Raw genomic sequence first — 17,473 nt, forward strand, 5'->3', positions numbered from 1 at the left:
CAGCAGTGTTCTCTAAAATAGATCTCAGATCAGGATATCACCAGGTTAGAGTTAAAGAAGGTGATATACCTAAGACAGCCTTCAGGACCAGATACGGACACTATGAGTTCGTAGTCATGCCCTTCGGCGTGACAAATGCTCCAACTACTTTCATGGACCTGATGAACAGAGTATTCAGACAATACCTAGATAAGTTTGTTATTGTCTTCATCGATGACATCCTTATCTACTCAGGAACTCAGGAGGAACATGTAGAGCACCTGAAAACAGTATTGCAAACCCTTCAGCAGAACCAGTTGTACGCCAAGTTCACGAAATGTGAATTTTGGTTAGATCAGGTGTCCTTCCTGGGTCACATCATCTCGAAGGATGGTATTATGGTAGACCCCAGTAAGATAGAAGTTGTGAGTAACTGGAAAAGACCCAAGAACGCCAGTGAGATCAGAAGCTTTTTGGGACTAGCAGGGTATTACAGAAAATTTGTAGAGGATTTCTTCATAATAGCCTCCCCACTGACAGCTCTTACCAGAAAGAACAGAAAATTCCAGTGGACAGAGGACTGTGAGAACAGCTTCAGTGAGCTAAAGAGGAGATTGACCAGTGCACCTATTCTGACTCTACCAGAAAACACAGACAGTTTTGACATTTATAGTGATGCATCTAAATTAGGACTAGGAGCAGTACTGATGCAAGAAGGTAAGGTGATCGCCTATGCCTCCAGACAACTCAAGGATTATGAGAGGAACTACCCTACTCATGACCTCGAGCTTGCAGCGGTCGTGTTCGCCCTCAAAATTTGGAGACATTACCTGTATGGAGCTCAGTGTAGAGTGTATACATATCACCAGAGCCTGAAGTACTTCTTTACTCAGAAGGATCTGAATATGCGACAGCGTAGATGGCTCGAACTGGTCAAAGATTATGATGTAGACATCCTCTATCATCCAGGAAAAGCCAATAAGGTGGCAGACGTACTTAGCAGGAAGTCTAGCGCCACCTTACTATCACTAGCAGCCATGTCACCACCCCTACAGAAGGAGATCACATATTTCAGCCTCGAACTTATAGTAGGACAGCTCTCTACTATGACATTAGAATCCACCTTGCTTGGTGACATCCAGACAGCTCAGGGACAGGATCCTGAAATTCAGAAAATCAAGCAAGGACTAGCAGAATCAGAAAGTGGAGAGTTTAGAGTGTCCGCTAGCGGAGTGTTGTATTTTGGTGATAGACTCTGTGTTCCAGATCAGGAGGAACTACGGAGGAAGATCTTAGACGAGGCTCACAGGACTCCTTATGCGATGCATCCGGGTTCCACCAAGATGTACCAGGACCTAAAGAAACGTTTTTGGTGGCCTGGGATGAAAAAAGACATTGCTAGATATGTTAGTACCTGTCTGACTTGCCAGAGAGTCAAGGCAAAACACCAGAGACCAGGAGGAGTTCTGCAGCCTATCCAGATCCCAGAATGGAAGTGGGAAGACATTTCTATGGATTTCATAGTGGGACTACCCAGAACCACGAATGGTTTTGATACCATCTGGGTAATAGTCAACAAATTGACTAAATCAGCCCACTTCTTAGCCATCAGGATATTCTACTCTATGGAGCAGCTAGCTTAGTTGTATCTCAAGGAGATTGTTAGACTACATGGAGTCCCACGGACCATTATTTCAAACAGAGACAGTAGATTCACATCACACTTTTGGGAGTGTGTACAGTCAGCATTGGGCACTAAGTTGAAATTTAGCACAGCTTTCCATCCTCAGACAGATGGTCAGACGGAGCGAGTAAATCAGGTACTCGAAGATATGCTCCGAGCATGTGCCCTAGACTTCAAGGGTAGTTGGTGCAAATATCTAAGTTTAGCAGAATTTGCATACAACAATAGCTATCAGGCCACCATCAGCATGGCACCTTACGAGGCTCTCTACGGGCGGAGGTGTAGATCTCCAATCTGCTAGTATGAGAGTAGTGAACAGAAAGAACTAGAAATTCAGACAGATCTAGTAGCAGATACCACAACAGTTATACAACAGATCCGCCAGAGGATAGAGACAGCTCAGAGCCGCCAGAAAAGCTATGCTGATAAACGGCGCAGACCCCTAGAGTTTTCAGTTGGGGATACAGTGTTCCTCAGAGTAGCTCCCATGAAGGGAGTAATGCATTTTGGGAAAAAGGGCAAGTTAAGTCCCAGATATGTGGGACCGTACCTTATCACTAGAAGAGTTGGCAAGGTCGCATATGAGCTAGAGCTACCTCAGGAGATGTCAGCTATCCACAATGTATTTCATGTCTCTATGCTAAAGAAGCATATCCCAGATGTCACCCAGGTGATTGAGCCCCAGTCGGTACAAGTCCGCGAGGACCTCAGCTATGACAGTCGGCCTATTCAGATAATAGACCGAGCAGTTAAGAAATTGCGGAACAAGGAAGTACCCTTAGTAAAAGTTATTTGGCAAAGTCACACAGCAGAAGAGGCAACTTGGGAGACAGAAGCCAGTATGAGACAGAAGTACCCAGAGTTATTCTAAGTTCGAGGACGAACTTTTTATAAGGTATGGGGGATTGTAATGCCCGAAAATTATCAAATTAATTTTAGAAATATTCTATGATTTTTCTGGAATTTTAGGATATTTTTATGGAATTTTTAGAATAGCGGAAGTAGCAAAAACAAATAGAAACGTAAAATGGTCTAGGCGGGAATTGAACCCGAGACCTATGGGCCCTATGCCTTATAGAGGACTCTAGTAACCAAGTGAACCCAGCAGAGCCATGCTGAAAGAAGAGGGAACCAATTATATTTATATTTAAGTTGGCCGAATTAACCACTTAATATAAATAGGAAACTTAAGTGGGGATTGGTTTTATTCATGTTTCGGCAACTCCTCTTCAACCCTCACGCCGCCCCCTCCTCTTCCTCACCTCACGGCACACCAAGGCCCCGAGAGACCTAGGGTTTCACTCCTAGAGACGTAAGGGCACCTTCCAACAACGACTCCGACACGAGGGCGTTCCTCTCCGCGAGAAGAGCACGTAGACGCAAGAGGATCGTCGAGGGAATCGTCTCCACCGGAAAACCTAGCGATTGGATTGTAAGAAAAACTAGCGTAGGAGGTAAGAAACCCCTCACCTGCAGTATAAGTAGTTCTCGTATGATTTCATGCTTTAGTTTAGTAGTATATGGATTCTTGGCACATAGGGTGAGAAATAGCGCACACCAAGTACTCGATAGTATGTGCAGCCCATTTAAAATGCAACTTAGGCATTTAATAGCTTAGTTAAATGCAAGAGAAGCATTTATTTAGTGCAGTCAGTGTTATTACAGCTTATATGGGACTACGGTTCAATGGGTGGGCTCCCACAGTCGCCTCTAGGTTCAGACAACCTAGCTCTAGGTTCAGATAACCTAGAAATAGCAAGATAAGAAAAATTCAGCTATAACCAGTATTTTATTTTCAGCAGTGGCACTGTACTGGACTAGATGTCCATTGAGTTGGGCTCCCACAGTCGTCCCTAGGTTTAGATAACCTAGTAGACCCTACTAGATTTGGAATTTGCAACCCCGGGTTTAGTTAGGGATGCGTGCACAACAAGTACAGTTGCCGGGCCCATCAGCAGCATGATTAGTATTTTGATCTATTATTATAAATAGTTTTTCAAAATCTCACAATCAGTTATGTGAACATGATTTAAATTCAGTATTAGCTTAGTTCAGTTCAGCTCAGTGTTGTATCAATTTAGCTTCTTTCCATTGATACATGTGTTAGTTCATGCTTAGCTCTTGATATGCCATGACTAGTTTTGATGCGATGTTTTAGTATACATGATCAGTAACTTCGGTATTTAAATTTCAGCATGTCAGCATGTATTTCAAGCAGCATGTTTTAAAAGCATGATTTCATCGTATGCATGTTTTTGTGAGGTAGATGGTTTCTTACTAAGCGAAAGCTTACAGATACTTCTTTTCCTTATACTGCAGATAAAGGCAAAGGAAAGATGGACTAGCGGAGGCTGGAGGTCAATGCGATGAAGATGTGTGTGGACAGGAACTTGGAATAAAGATTCTTGGAGAAACTAACAACCTTTAGAACTTAGTATTTTCTTATAGTATTACTTTTCTGTATTTCTAGATATTTAAGTGTCCGAATTATGCAAGATATGCTTAGATGGTTAGTGGGCATACTTAGAACACTAGTTGTTTGCTATTAGAATGTTTCCCAGTTATTGTAGAACTTATGTATGTGATCTTGGCACGAAACAGTGCTGAAATCAGAGCTTAGCTACGAAATCAGAAATCCCAATTGATCCACCGATCGATTGGGGGCCCTCAATCGATCAGCTGATCGATTGGGGAGTTTTCCTCGCGAACAGTAAGCTCCTGGATCGATCAGCTAATCGATCCGGCCGCGTTCTTTCGCGAACAGAGAGCCTTGGAATCGATCACTGGATCGATCAGTAACTTCTGTCGCAAATAGAGAGCTCTGGAATCGATCCTTGGATCGATTGACAAGTTTGGATCGATCAGCTGATCGATCCAGAATTTACCCCGTGTACAGTAGCAAGCTGAATCGATCAGTGGATCGATCAGAGCACTCCAATCGATCCACCGATCGATTGGGAGGCCTGATAACAGCTAGAAACTCCTTATTTCAGTCCTTGTTCATATGTGAAGTCTAAATTACTTCCTTTAGCATAGGAACAGCATTCAAGATGTAGTTAAACATGAATTTCAGATCTAATAGCAATTACCAGAAGGAATAGTAGTAGTTAGCAAAATTTTGAATTAGTACAGCTTTTCCGCACCTTTAGAAAATAGTTTAGCACAGCATAATGTGACGGTCCGGCCTCGCAGCCTAGTTAGTAGGAGGCGGGTTGTTACACGGCTCCACCTACAACTGTAGTCCCTATCAACTTGTAGATGTTTCTTGCTACCTTTTGTCCTTTCATTACCGTCAGAGCTCCCTTTCTGACCATCATCACCCCGCTTACTAATTTATAATTCCAACCAATAGCATCCAGTGTGTCTAGTGAAATCAAGTTCTTCCTTAGCTCTGGTATATATCTGACATTATATAAAGTTCTGATCACACCATCAAACATCTTGATTCTAACGTTCCCTATGCCAATAACTTTACATGACGCATCGTTTCCCATCAACACTGAACTAGAATCCTGCCCTATAGGTGTCAAATCAATTCTTGTTTGGAGTCATGTGATATGAACATACAGAGTCTAAAATCCATGCATCCGTCAACTGCTCCGAACCTGACATAACTGATAGCATATCTCCATCACTGCTCTATGAATTTTCTTCTTCAACTATGTTTGCAGACTTTGCCGAACTACCTTTGTTCTCTGCAACATATTTCTTTATCTTTAGACAATCTCTCTTGACATGACCTTTGCCTCCACACTTGTAGCACGTGATCACCTTCCTTCTCGACTTAGAACGAGTCTTGCTGTTATTACCCAATCCATGTCGAGATTTGCTCCTATCACGCTCTTGGTTGTTATTTACCACAAGTCCTTCTCCCTGAGAAACTTCATCCCTTGTTTTTTTCCTTTGGTGAAAATCTAGCAACGCACCTGTGATCTCCTCCAATTTGAGAGTTTTCTTTCCCCACATCAAAGTAGTAATTAAATTCTCGCATGTAGGAGATGAAGGTAGAAAATTCAACAACATCAGTGTCTTGTCTTCGTCTTCGATCTTCACATCATCCCGCTTTAGATCACTTACAATCTGGTTGAATACATTGATGTGCTAACTCAGATCGATTCCTTCTGTCATCTTCAGCCCGAATAATTTCTGCTTAAGATACAGCTTATTTGTCGATGATTTTGACATGTACCGACTTTCCAGCTTTTGCCAAACTACCACTGGTGACTCATCGTCCATGACATAGTACATCACGCCATCCGTAAGACAAAGCATGATTGTTACTACTGTCTTCGCCTGAAGTTCTTCCCAATCTGATCTCTTCATGCTTTCTGATTTTCTTTCTCCTAGCACCTTCACCATGCCTTATTTCACCAACAAGTCCTTGGCTCTTCTTTGCCATAATCCAAAGTTTCCGATTCCGTCAAACTTCGCAGAAGTCCTCCCCGACATGTTGAAGAAATCCGCCAAAAACTGTTGCTCTGATACCAATTGTTACGCAAAGAGAGGGCAACACCTATCAAACTCTAAAGCACGGAAGAAGAGGAAGAGAAAAAAAGAGATCGCGCGGAACAACAAACAAAGACACACAAAAGGAGAGCAAACACGAGGAAGGAGAAGAAAACAAGAAAGAAGAAGAGTTACCATGATTCGACGACGTGCCTACTCCACAAAAACGGTCGAAGGTTTATTAAAATTCTCTCTACACAAGAGAATCATATTACATGATTCTTGTGATTGTTGTTGTACAATAAATTTACAATAACTCCTATAAATAATACACAAACCCTAGACGCGATAAAATCATAACAGAATTTTATTATAAAAAATCATAACAAAATTCTATTATAAAAAATCGTAACAAAATTTTATTATATAAAATCATAACAAAATTTTATTACGAAAAATCTTAACGGATTTTTTCTTTCGTAACTCATCCAAATATGAACCATCCCTCAACAAATACAAACCAAACATAATAATAAACTAGAGTGCCTAATCCTAGTTTATACCTTGTCTTTTCCATGCATGAACAGCGGCCAGCAAATAATCTAATCGGTTAAAATAATTAATACTTTCTTAATTGCATAGCTACATATCCAATCACAAAGTTCTCTACTCACTATAGGAAGGTAGCTCAAACAAATCTCTTGCTACTTCATATACCAAATCCATTTATCAGAGTGCTAAGTTCAAAGGTTACATCAACACTAGAAAAACTATTCAGCAACAGCATCACCTGGTTCATTGCCAGCTTCCCTATTCTGGAGGGACATCATCAGTGACCATTGGCTAAAGAACCATTTTCCCCATGTGTAGCTTCCTCTACATTTTTCCTTGCATAATATCGACGGTACATGGAGTCAACATTGACGAGGTAGAAGGTTCCAGGTGTCAGTAAGTTTGTGTCTCTGCTTGTTTCGAAATCCTTGGCTCCGTATCTGTGTTCCATCAACTTCAACGTCTCCACAAACTTTTCAGGTGAAACCTAAAGAAGCAAGCAAAACATATAAAAACCTTGAACTAGTAGCAAGAAGAAATAACTAGTTTCCTTCATCGAGATTACATACCACATGTCGTCTCTCAAGTTTTTCTGATACATTAAGAACGGAAGCAATGTTTGGCAGGCTAAATGGATGTTGCCCATTCTGAAGTTTGAAAGAAAACATAGTTGAGGTAAGGCCACTTCCATATGAGAACATAACAATCCGCTGGCCAACCTACACAAAAAATAGAAAACCAAATTAACCCCATTTATTTGAGTTCTTGAAAATATGGCAATAAAAGAAATTATGTTACCAGAGTTTTATGTTTGTTGTGGATGACAGATGCAAATGCAGCATAAAGAGATGCAGTGTACATATTTCCAAGTTGTTTTGGCAACAAAGTAGAGGGTTGAACTTTTGCATCATATAAAGGTTTGGCAACTTGCTGTGAAGCCTGAACAGTTTTAAGCATGAAATGAGCTAATAGGATTATAAATCTGAATTTTCATCAGACTAAACAAACAAAATAATTACCTTTTCAAGATCACGACTTTCATAACTTTCGTCACCACTCAATTTTGTAAAAGGCTCCAGCTTCTCTTTCACATCCTTCTCAACAACACTAACCACAACAAGAAAACAGAGTTTGATCATCATCATGGAAGAGGATAAAATTGCTATAATTAATATTTATGGATGTCTTATAATTAGTTAGTAGGGAATATTTTCTGCCCGTAATGATCTATTTTCAATGAGATACGAAATTCAAAGATTTAGACAGGAGTCTAGTTAAGAACAAAAAAATTTCAGCTAAAACAGTAGTGCCAGATGGTCTCAAATTGTTCCATTTCATTCCAATGAGAATTGGAACAGAGCTTTATCTATAGCCTATGGTGGTTTTGCCTCAGTCCAATCCCTAGCAGGACCAATCAGCTACTTGGTGCAGATCTTCATCAGGGCACAGTAAACTACCATATATATTGTAGACGCTATTACTGGTTTTGAGAAACTCAGCTCCCAGAGTTGAATATCTTTGGGTCTTACAATAAATAACCCAAATAGTTTGTAGCTAACCCTGAGGAGATTGTGACCTCAAGACGAAATACATATAAAAGCATTAAACTGCAACCCAATTGAAAAGGTGGCATGAACTCTTTTAATGATACAACTGAATGAGAGAGTAGATTTGCAACAAGATGGATCTGGAAGTCACAGTTGTGAATGATCAGGCAATGAGCCAGAACCATACATTTCAGTTAATTGTGTTATAGATCACCATAAACATTTATAGACAGGTACTAATTGATAGCCAACATAAGGGTTACTGTAATGAACAGACAATACAATTTCTATACAATGTTACCGATTCAGATGGTTAGCATGAAAAGAATTAAACAGTGTTTATAGATGAGAGAGTGCTCAATGTCACTCACATTCTGTGTTCTACCATCCAAACATTTAATTGGAAATCATGAAAGAATGAGCTGCAAAGTTTAGTATTTCAAATCTTTTGATTAGATAATGATCTAGTTGTGTTCTTACAAGCCCAGAAGGCTGAGACTGAAGGAAACTGACCAGAGAGAGGATAAATTACAAATAGCATTAAGCGTCATATGTTATGTGATATCAGTATTGTGAACCTATAACTAGCATGTAAATAAACTAATGGCAAAAGGATATTGCAAGTTCCAGTGAGTATTTCTTGAGCAGACATTAAAGATAAGAAGCCAGAAGCAAGAAAACTCGAATAAAAAAAATCTATTTTTTAAAGAAAGTTAATGTATTTCTAAAGAAATTAAGTGTACTTTTCCCTAAGAAAGATCAAGAAAAAACAGGATAAGGAAAGTTGACAAGAAATAACCTTGTATTGCGCAGGAAGTCATTAAAGTAGAGACGAGCAAAACCTTTCTGTACTAGCTGTTGTGAAACAATAGAAAGAAAATGAACAAAAGTAGTTTAAATTTTGAAGACAAAAAGAAACAATAAATTATGAAATAAACCAGATATACCTTGTTATAGGGAGAATGAAAAACAAAATAATCTGAATGAGAGATTGAAAACTGTTTGCCTTCAAACTTTTCAAACCTAACAAAATCAAATGACTCACTTAGAGCTTCAAGAAACAAAATAAGAAAAAAAAAATAACAATATTCCATGACTTGCTTGCTGCAGTAGTGGTTATAACAAGTATTAAGGGCCATAAGGTAGCATGTCTGCGATAGCTTCCCATCAACAACCTAGATCAGTGCAATAAAATATGAGAATCATGAGTATAAAGATTTCCAAAAGTAAACTTAGTTGAAACTAAACCCTGGAAACGAACTCTTAACAAAATATTTCATCCACTGACACTTTAAAGGATAACTTATAAAAACCACTAATTCATAGTTGTATGGTACCCAAACAGAATTAAATGATAACTTGGATTAACGTTGAAAGCAAACAAACAAACCGGATATTCACTCGCAAGGTTTGGCTTATAGAAATCATAGACATGACTCATATGTGTCCCCCTGTATTTACTTTCAAAGCAAATTGGGGCATTTGGTCCAATCAGCATTGCGACAGCAGCTGCACCACCAGTAGGCCGAGCAGGCCCTTCTGCATAAACCTAGGGGAAACGAAGAACTAGTAAGTACAGGAAAACTTCACAAAAGTTGGTTATCATGAGAAATCAAGCAGTTCCCGAATCATACTCCACTATCTGTACACACAACCAATCCATAACGCCCATCCCATGAGTTACTTTCTACCCAGTTCACACAGTTAAACAAGGCAGCTGTTCCACCGTAGCATGCATTTGTTGAGTCAACGCCTTCAACATCAGTATTATCATATTCCTGCATTTTTCAGGTTTATGATAAGAAGACAAAGATCCTTATTCATAGTAAGGAAATAATTTGCACTTGATTGACTTTATTTAACATGAAAAAGAAAAACAGGATGTCAATTCTACAAACACAATACATGATGAGATGTGAACTATAAAACTGATGTTTAAACAAGCAGACGAAACAAGCTTGCCAAGGAGATGCACCTCAAATATTTGCATTATCCAAGTCTTGATGGACTTGCTTTTGTCTATGACTGTCTCACTACCAACTTCTAGACGGCCAATCTGTTTTGGATCAATTTGATACTTCTTTAGGAGGGATGTTACAACTGTCAAGCTGAAAAGAATACAATTAGAATTGAAATTTGAGCAAGAAAAATAAGATGTCCAAAAAATTGCATAAAGCCAAATAGACAGAACTACCATAACTTCTAAGTACAACCAGCATGGAAGTCAACAATGATATAAGCTAGTCAAGAGAGATATAGTTGAATGAGTCACTGTGTACTAAAATCATCTAAGCTTGCATACTTTCAGAGGCCATGTATATAAACATGCAGAAGAAAAAATATACTAAGTAGAATCCATTATATTAAAATCAAATCAATGAAGAAAATACAACTATGAATTGGCTACACAATGGAAACTTGATTGACTGTTCCATGTCTGAGTGATTTAGTTACAACCAAAACTATATATACAGATCAAACTACCACGGAAAATATATTACTCTGAAGTAGCCTAAACTGACTACCTAAAGCATCAAACAGATATTTGAAGGACATTTCGTCCTTAACTTCAATATGAAAACCCTTACGTCCTTCCATTTTCATCTCGTGGGAACAATACAGGTGGCTAGTTACCTCATAGAGATCACATCTTCCACGTCAGTGCAGAAGGCCATACAATCTTGGCCAAGCCCAATAGTGTATTTCCCTTTACTTGCCCCATCATGAGCCTCAAGCGCTTCCTGCAGCGAGAAAATATAATAGTAACATTATCAGGCATTCCATTTAGGATTATTACGATACTGAGATGAAATAGTTATAAACGGAAAATTATTGCATTCTCAAAACATTCGTGAGGTCAATGCCAAGAAGAATTGAAGAAAAGGTTCAGCCCAGGAAATCCGAATATATACAAAAACTTACGGGTATAGAGACGAATCTAGTTTCGACCAACAGTTCTGTTTCCTTTTTATCCAGTTGTTACCACAAAACTCCTTTTCAGAATTTGTTAGTTATATACCCAAAACATGATTTGACAAAAACCACTTTCTTAGAGAAGAGAGACAACGGCCACAGTTTGATAGGAAAATCCAACAAGGACGATTCCACGCGTACAGATCGCAATCAAGCGAACGACAAAGGCTCTAGGACAATCCAGTCCAAAGATCCTACATCCCAAAAACTCTCTCAAGATAACCCAACGATTAACAATCCACCCAGGACAAAACCATCTCCACAGGCCCAAATCGATCGAAATGATAAAAAGAACCCCAAAGACCCGCCATCCTGCCCAACCAACCAACCAACCAACACACACACACACACACACACACAAATCCACAGATCAGAACGACGTCGAACCACAGAGAAAACTCGATAACTCAAAGCGACTCGGAGAATCCGTACCTGTTGTACGCAAGTCGGCGGGAAGTAAATGTCCATCGCGAGAATCCCCACATCCTTCGGCCTCCCTGATTCCATCTCTAACAAAGAGCAAACCCCCGTCCTTCTTCTTCGATCTCTGCTTCGCTCGACCGGTCGACGCTCGCCTCCTCGAAGCCAAATCTCCCTGAGACCCGGACGAAACGTGGGATGCCAAGCTGTTTGGGTGGGTGGGATGGGAATGAAGCGGCCGCGGCGATATTTGTACTCCCCGGGGCAGCCACATGCCTACAACTCCGGACACAATGTTGGCGTTAATAACAATCGTGCCCTTTCTGGGTCCTCGGCGCACTGTGGCCAGATCAAGGAGACAAGGACTACAGCCATCCGGAGCCGGAAAACGGATCGTTCCGTCGGATCAAAATCTTGCAGTCAATACGGATTGAAATCGGATAGGCGGAGCATATTAAAGAGGGCCCCTCGAACTGACAACGCCAACTGTCCCATTTGCATCCGAGCAGCACGTGACGAACGTGTGCATGTTTGGCCGTCTTCGGATTGTCCGCCTGCTCTTCGACCGGGTCTGGTTAATTTATCTGCCAACCCATCCCCTTTCTCTTACCCTCCTTTCATAACACAGACACGTGGTCCAGTCTGGAAAGTTAGAGATATTGGCCTGTATGGGGATGCGAAATCTTTTCTTGATTAAATATCATCAACGACACTCCAGATTCACACTATCATTCTTCTGTCCTGTGTGCACTGACCCTACGATAATAAATGAGTACGCATTTAAAATTATAAAATTTCAAAAAATACATTTAACTTTTATAAAAAACATACTTATTTTCTATTTATTCTTTACTTAGTTATACTACACTTTAAAAATCAGCATTATTATAATATTAATTTTTAAAATATAATATCATTTTAGATTTATGCGTGTTGTTGTTTTTTAAAATTTAACATCACGATGATATTCTTTAAAATCTAGTATTGATGATATTTTTTTAAATATCATATTATTAATTGATGGACCAATAAAATGAAAAATAAATAGAGGCTTTCAAAATGGACTCATCTTATACTTAGATATTCTTTAAAATCTAGTATTGATCATATTATTAATTGATGGACCAATAAAATGAAAAATAAATAGAGGCTTTCAAAATGGACTCATCTTATACTTAGGTGGTGTTGGATGCTTTCTTAAGAATTCAAATGGGAATAGATATTATAGTATTATAGAATAGGAATGAGTATGAGTTTGGGTATTATTCTTAAAAATAATATTTGGTTAGTTGAATATTTTCAATTGGAATAAACCTAAATTTCCTTTTTTGCCCTTAGAGGCAAATAAGAGAAAAAATTAGATAGGAGAAAAAGTTGAATGAGAGATAAAACATATGATGAGAGAGAGTGATGAGAGAAAAAGTGTGATGGGGAAAATGAAGAGAAAATTGATCCTGTCCGCGCACTGAGTCGATGAAAACTGGGGGCGTGGCGCTCTCTGTTGCACCCCGGTGATCTTCGCAGAAACGTAAGCCTCCGATGAACCTGCAACAAAGTCGGGCCGGGAAGGAGTTCCCGGCGATGACCCTCCGACGCTCAAGTCATGCGATGACAAGAAGAGACAGAGGCAGAATAGACACTGTGGCTACAATAGATAAAGAGAAAAATCATACCTCCGTCGAAGTCCGGGGGTCTTTATATAGGACCCCGGAGAGGCGCGTGCACGCTTCCCAAGGCGTGTACGTTCCTCAAAGCATACCTTGGAATGGCTGTGTCAGAAAAGCATGTCTGACGTCATACCGCAATTGTCCGAACATATCTCTGTCATGGCAGCGGAAACTTCCTCCGTACGATCCTTGGTACGGCCCGGCCGCCGACCATGCTGCTTGTCGCCGACAGACGTCTCAAGAATGATATCACTAGCTGCCCCTTTTGTCTTCTTCTAAGCCCCTTGTCTCTAATTGGGCTGGTCGGGCTGCTCGCTTGGCTTCCCGGGCGCCCGGGTATACACGCACTTCGGACCGGGCGAGACTGTCACTCGGTCACATACTCGGATGGGGCATCGACTAGTTGTTCTGCAATTCGGCCGAGCAGCTTAGCTACTCGGCATAGCGATTTCTCGATAAAGGAGCTTGTGAGCGTCGGAAGCTCAACCTGAGGTCGAGCTGTCTTCGTGCCGGCCCGGGGTCTACTCAGGCCGGTCGGCCAAGAGACTCCCTCCCTGCTCGGTCGGACCTTTGACTCTCCCGTGTCATTGACCCCTTCCTTTGTGGGCCCCCGATCCTTACCACCGGATCACATGTCTTCCCTTCAAGTCTAGTCGAAGGAGGCGGCAAGTCCGACTGACTGGACCATTGGCTTGGTGGCGTCTTTGTCACTCGGCTGTCGATGTTAGTGTCTATCTGATCAGGGACTACGCAAATGGGTGATGCCGATCGGCACGTCACCGGTTAGCACTTGGCCAATTTTGTTTGCCAGTGGTTGTCATGCCGCTCCGGTAGTTGTCAATACTAGTATCCCTAGAAACTCCTCGGGATTTGTGCAAATCCACGCCATTAAGGCTGAGCACGCAACCATGCCCACATAATGGTGCTCATTAAATGCGACCTGTGAGCAAGCGGCACGTGGTCGCGCAGCCGTCACCGCTCGCTCGAGCTGTCAGGGCTGATGTGACCTTTGGCTTTTCAAATTCGACGGTCGGATTCGCTCCTCGGATCTCGTGACCTGGATCATACGGCTTCGGTCGATCGAGCCCAACGTTTATAAGGGCATCTCCTCTTCCCCAGCCTCTTCGCGTTATCGTGTGTGCGCATCCGAGGGCTTTCACTTACTCTCGTTCAGTGCTCCGGCGAACTCATTTCTCGGCGCTCCGGTGATCCCTCGCTTCCTCCTTCGGTCATATCTTCTGTAAGGCTCCCTCGCCCCTCTCCTTCCAGTTCTTTTGCGTTTTTCTTTGCGCTTTCGCTGTATTCATGCCCCCCTTAGACACTGTTCCGGCCATTCTTCTCCTTAACCTTTGCCATCTCTTACTTCGGCCCTTATCACCAATGGCCAATTCCTCTCGCCAGTCCGACCTTGCCCCCGGCCTCTGGTATACCACCACAGAGAGCCGGTTCGACGAGAGAGATGCCCTGAGCCTCACCCGAACCTTCGAACTTCCATCTGACCACGAACTAATACTAGCCACACCCTCCGATCGGCCACACGACCCTCCGACCGGCACTGTTTGCTTTTTTTGATACCAGTTTGTGGTCGGTCTACGCTTTCCTATTCATCCGTTCATCCTTGAGGTGTGCAACTACTTCCGCCTCCCGCTCGGCCAACTTGTCCCTAACTCCTTTAGGTTGCTGTGCAGGGTAGTTGTCCTCTTTAGGCTGCACGACATTCCCTTAGTCCCTAAGACTTTCCACTATTTCTACTATCCCAAACAGTCCGAGTGGGGCACTTTTCTCTTCTAGTCGTGGATCGGTCTTGTTTTCTTCGATAAGATGCCGACCTCGAACAAACATTGGAAGGAAAACTATTTCTACCTTCGCTTTCCCGAGCGGCCATCTTTTCGCACTAAATGGCAGACCACTGTGCCGAGCCCGCCGGACCTTGGTAAATACAAGAGCCGGCCAGATTACCTCCACGCAGCCAATTTGCTTGCCGGGAAGAGATTCAACATTCACAAGCAGCTCTGCGAGGGGATGCTGTACATATTCAGATTGAGCCCGATCCGAACGAAGCTTCTTATCAGCATGGGTAAGCATTTTCCTCGTCCCCCTTCCTTTTGATCTAACTGATTTATTCTTCTTTTATGCAGCCGACATCATGTGGCGTGCCAAGGTTACTGATCGGATGAGGTTGAAAGCTGTCGAGGTGGAGGCGGCGGCAACTAAGGAGATGGTCGATCTGGGCATCTAACCGGTCGGCTCACACGAGGGTGAAAGCGAAGAAGCTCCACCCGTGGTTGGAGAGTCGGCAGTTCGGATCCCTGCAACTGCACCGGTCAGTGATGTTATCTCGTCTGCTGGACAACCGGCGTCGGAAGAAGCGGGGCCCTCGGCCGAAGACTCCCCATTGATAATACGCAAACAGCGTCAGACGGATCTCCACACCCAATCAGCTACATCTGTGGAACCAGTGACAGAGCAGGTCGACGCCCCCTCTGCCGCAATCACCCCGGCCCCCGCTTCAGTCGAGGCCATATCTTCGTACCACACTCCCTCCCAGCTGGATCTGCCTGTGGCTTCCCTTGGAGCGCAACCCGTCAGTTCCCAGCCACGAGCTCATCTTCGGCTTAGGCGCTCTGGTATAATCTCCGCCCCGCTCGGCGAGTCGTCTGGCCGCGCAGCTTCAGCCCAGTCGGATCCGAGCAGCCGTCGAGTGGTTAAGGTCGTCCTCCATCTCCCAACAGAAGAATTTCTTCTAGCGGCTGCTCGGCCAGTCGCCCCGGAGCATCAGATCACTATCCGCGGACCACTCGCCAAGATATGGGAGGATGCGAGGGCCCGCATTGCCTTGATGACTCCTAGCCAGCTCGGCGACAACCACTTGCAGCAAGCTACCGGGGTATGCTTCTTAACACACTGCATAACTATTTAACTTGGTTCTTGATATTATTTTATCTGAGTGCAGAACTGGGTAGAGAACATCGCGGTCAACAACCGCCTGGCTGCGCTGGAGGAAGAGTTGAAGAAACTCCAAATTTCTAGAGGGGCACCGGCTCAGGGGCCTTCATACGTCACGCTTCGGTCCGAGCTGACCAAGGCAGAGAAACTGCTTGCGGCCGAGCGGCATAAGTCCTCTGGCTTGGAAACCAGGGTTGCTGGGCTTGAAGCCCAGGTTAAGTCCCACGACCAGGAGATCAAGCTGGCCACTAACAGAAAGAATAGGGTTGTCACCGATCTAGAAGCTAAGAATGTGCAGGCCCGAGCGCTGGAGCAGCGTGTCAAAGAATTGGCCGACCTGCTATCCACCGAGCGAGAGGGCCGATCGGCGGCTGAAGCTAAACTTCAAGGAGACAAGAAGGATCTCCAAGACGCTCTTGACGCTTCCCGAGCTGCACTAAAGGAATATCAAGACGGTGAATCAGGCCGCTTTGCGGTGATGAAACAGAACTATTTCCTCTCGGACGAATTTGGCGAGAAGTTTAGCGATCGGTTAGTTCTGGCCTTTGAGGAAGTCATCTGGGCTATAACTGTCTATCTAAAGGCTAAGGGTCATCTCCCCGAGACGGTATCTATCCCTCCCCAAGATCTAGCCGGACTGCTGGAAACCATTCCCGAGCCCATCTTTGATGTCCTGGAGTGGGGACCATTTTTAGCTTGTTTTTGTTTTTATGTTTTGAAGTTTCATCTGTATGCTCGCTGTTCCGCGAGTTAAAATTATCCACTTTAATCTGACTTCCAGCCTACTTGACTGTGTTGTTTTCATATGAGTCAATATAAAATTCCGACTCTGCTAATGTTACTTCTTCGCACGCATTCTTCCCGAGTGGCATTCGGTAGTCTTCGAGCTGGGGGGTTTATAGTCGTCGGTCCGACTCTGGGATTTAACGTCGCTGCTCGACGGTCTTCAAGCCGGGGTTTTTATAGTCGCCGGTCCGACTCTGGGATTTAACGTCGCCGCTCGACGGTCTTCAAGCCAGGGTTTTTATAGTCGCCGATCCGACTCTGGGATTTAACGTCGCTGCTCGACGGTCTTCTAGCCGGGGTTTTTATAGTCGCCGGTCCGACTTTGGGATTTAACGTCGTCGCTCGACGGTCTTTCAGCCGGGGTTTTTATAGTCGCCGGTCCGACTCTGGGATTTAACGTCGCCGCTCGACGGTCTTCTTTCGGCATAAATTGTTCCTTTGATTTTACTCATGCGGTCAAAAGATACAACAGG

General features: G+C 43.0%; 1 protein-coding gene across 1 annotated transcript; it reads right to left on the bottom strand.

Annotated features, from left to right (window-relative positions):
* Positions 1–6,712: 6,712 nt before the first annotated feature.
* LOC122056210 (hydroxymethylglutaryl-CoA synthase-like) lies at positions 6,713–11,835 on the bottom strand. Its single transcript, XM_042618044.1, has 12 exons — positions 11,614–11,835; positions 10,843–10,949; positions 10,184–10,316; positions 9,843–9,986; positions 9,599–9,757; positions 9,310–9,383; positions 9,156–9,231; positions 9,008–9,063; positions 7,681–7,768; positions 7,460–7,600; positions 7,231–7,380; positions 6,713–7,148 (listed from the first exon to the last, which is right to left on the bottom strand). Exons 1-12 carry the CDS (start codon positions 11,686–11,688, stop codon positions 6,939–6,941), a joined length of 1,413 nt encoding a protein of 470 aa, XP_042473978.1. The 5' UTR covers positions 11,689–11,835; the 3' UTR covers positions 6,713–6,938.
* Positions 11,836–17,473: the final 5,638 nt, after the last annotated feature.

Source organism: Zingiber officinale, chromosome 3B, assembly GCF_018446385.1.
Source record: "Zingiber officinale cultivar Zhangliang chromosome 3B, Zo_v1.1, whole genome shotgun sequence".
Lineage (NCBI taxonomy): Eukaryota > Viridiplantae > Streptophyta > Magnoliopsida > Zingiberales > Zingiberaceae > Zingiber > Zingiber officinale.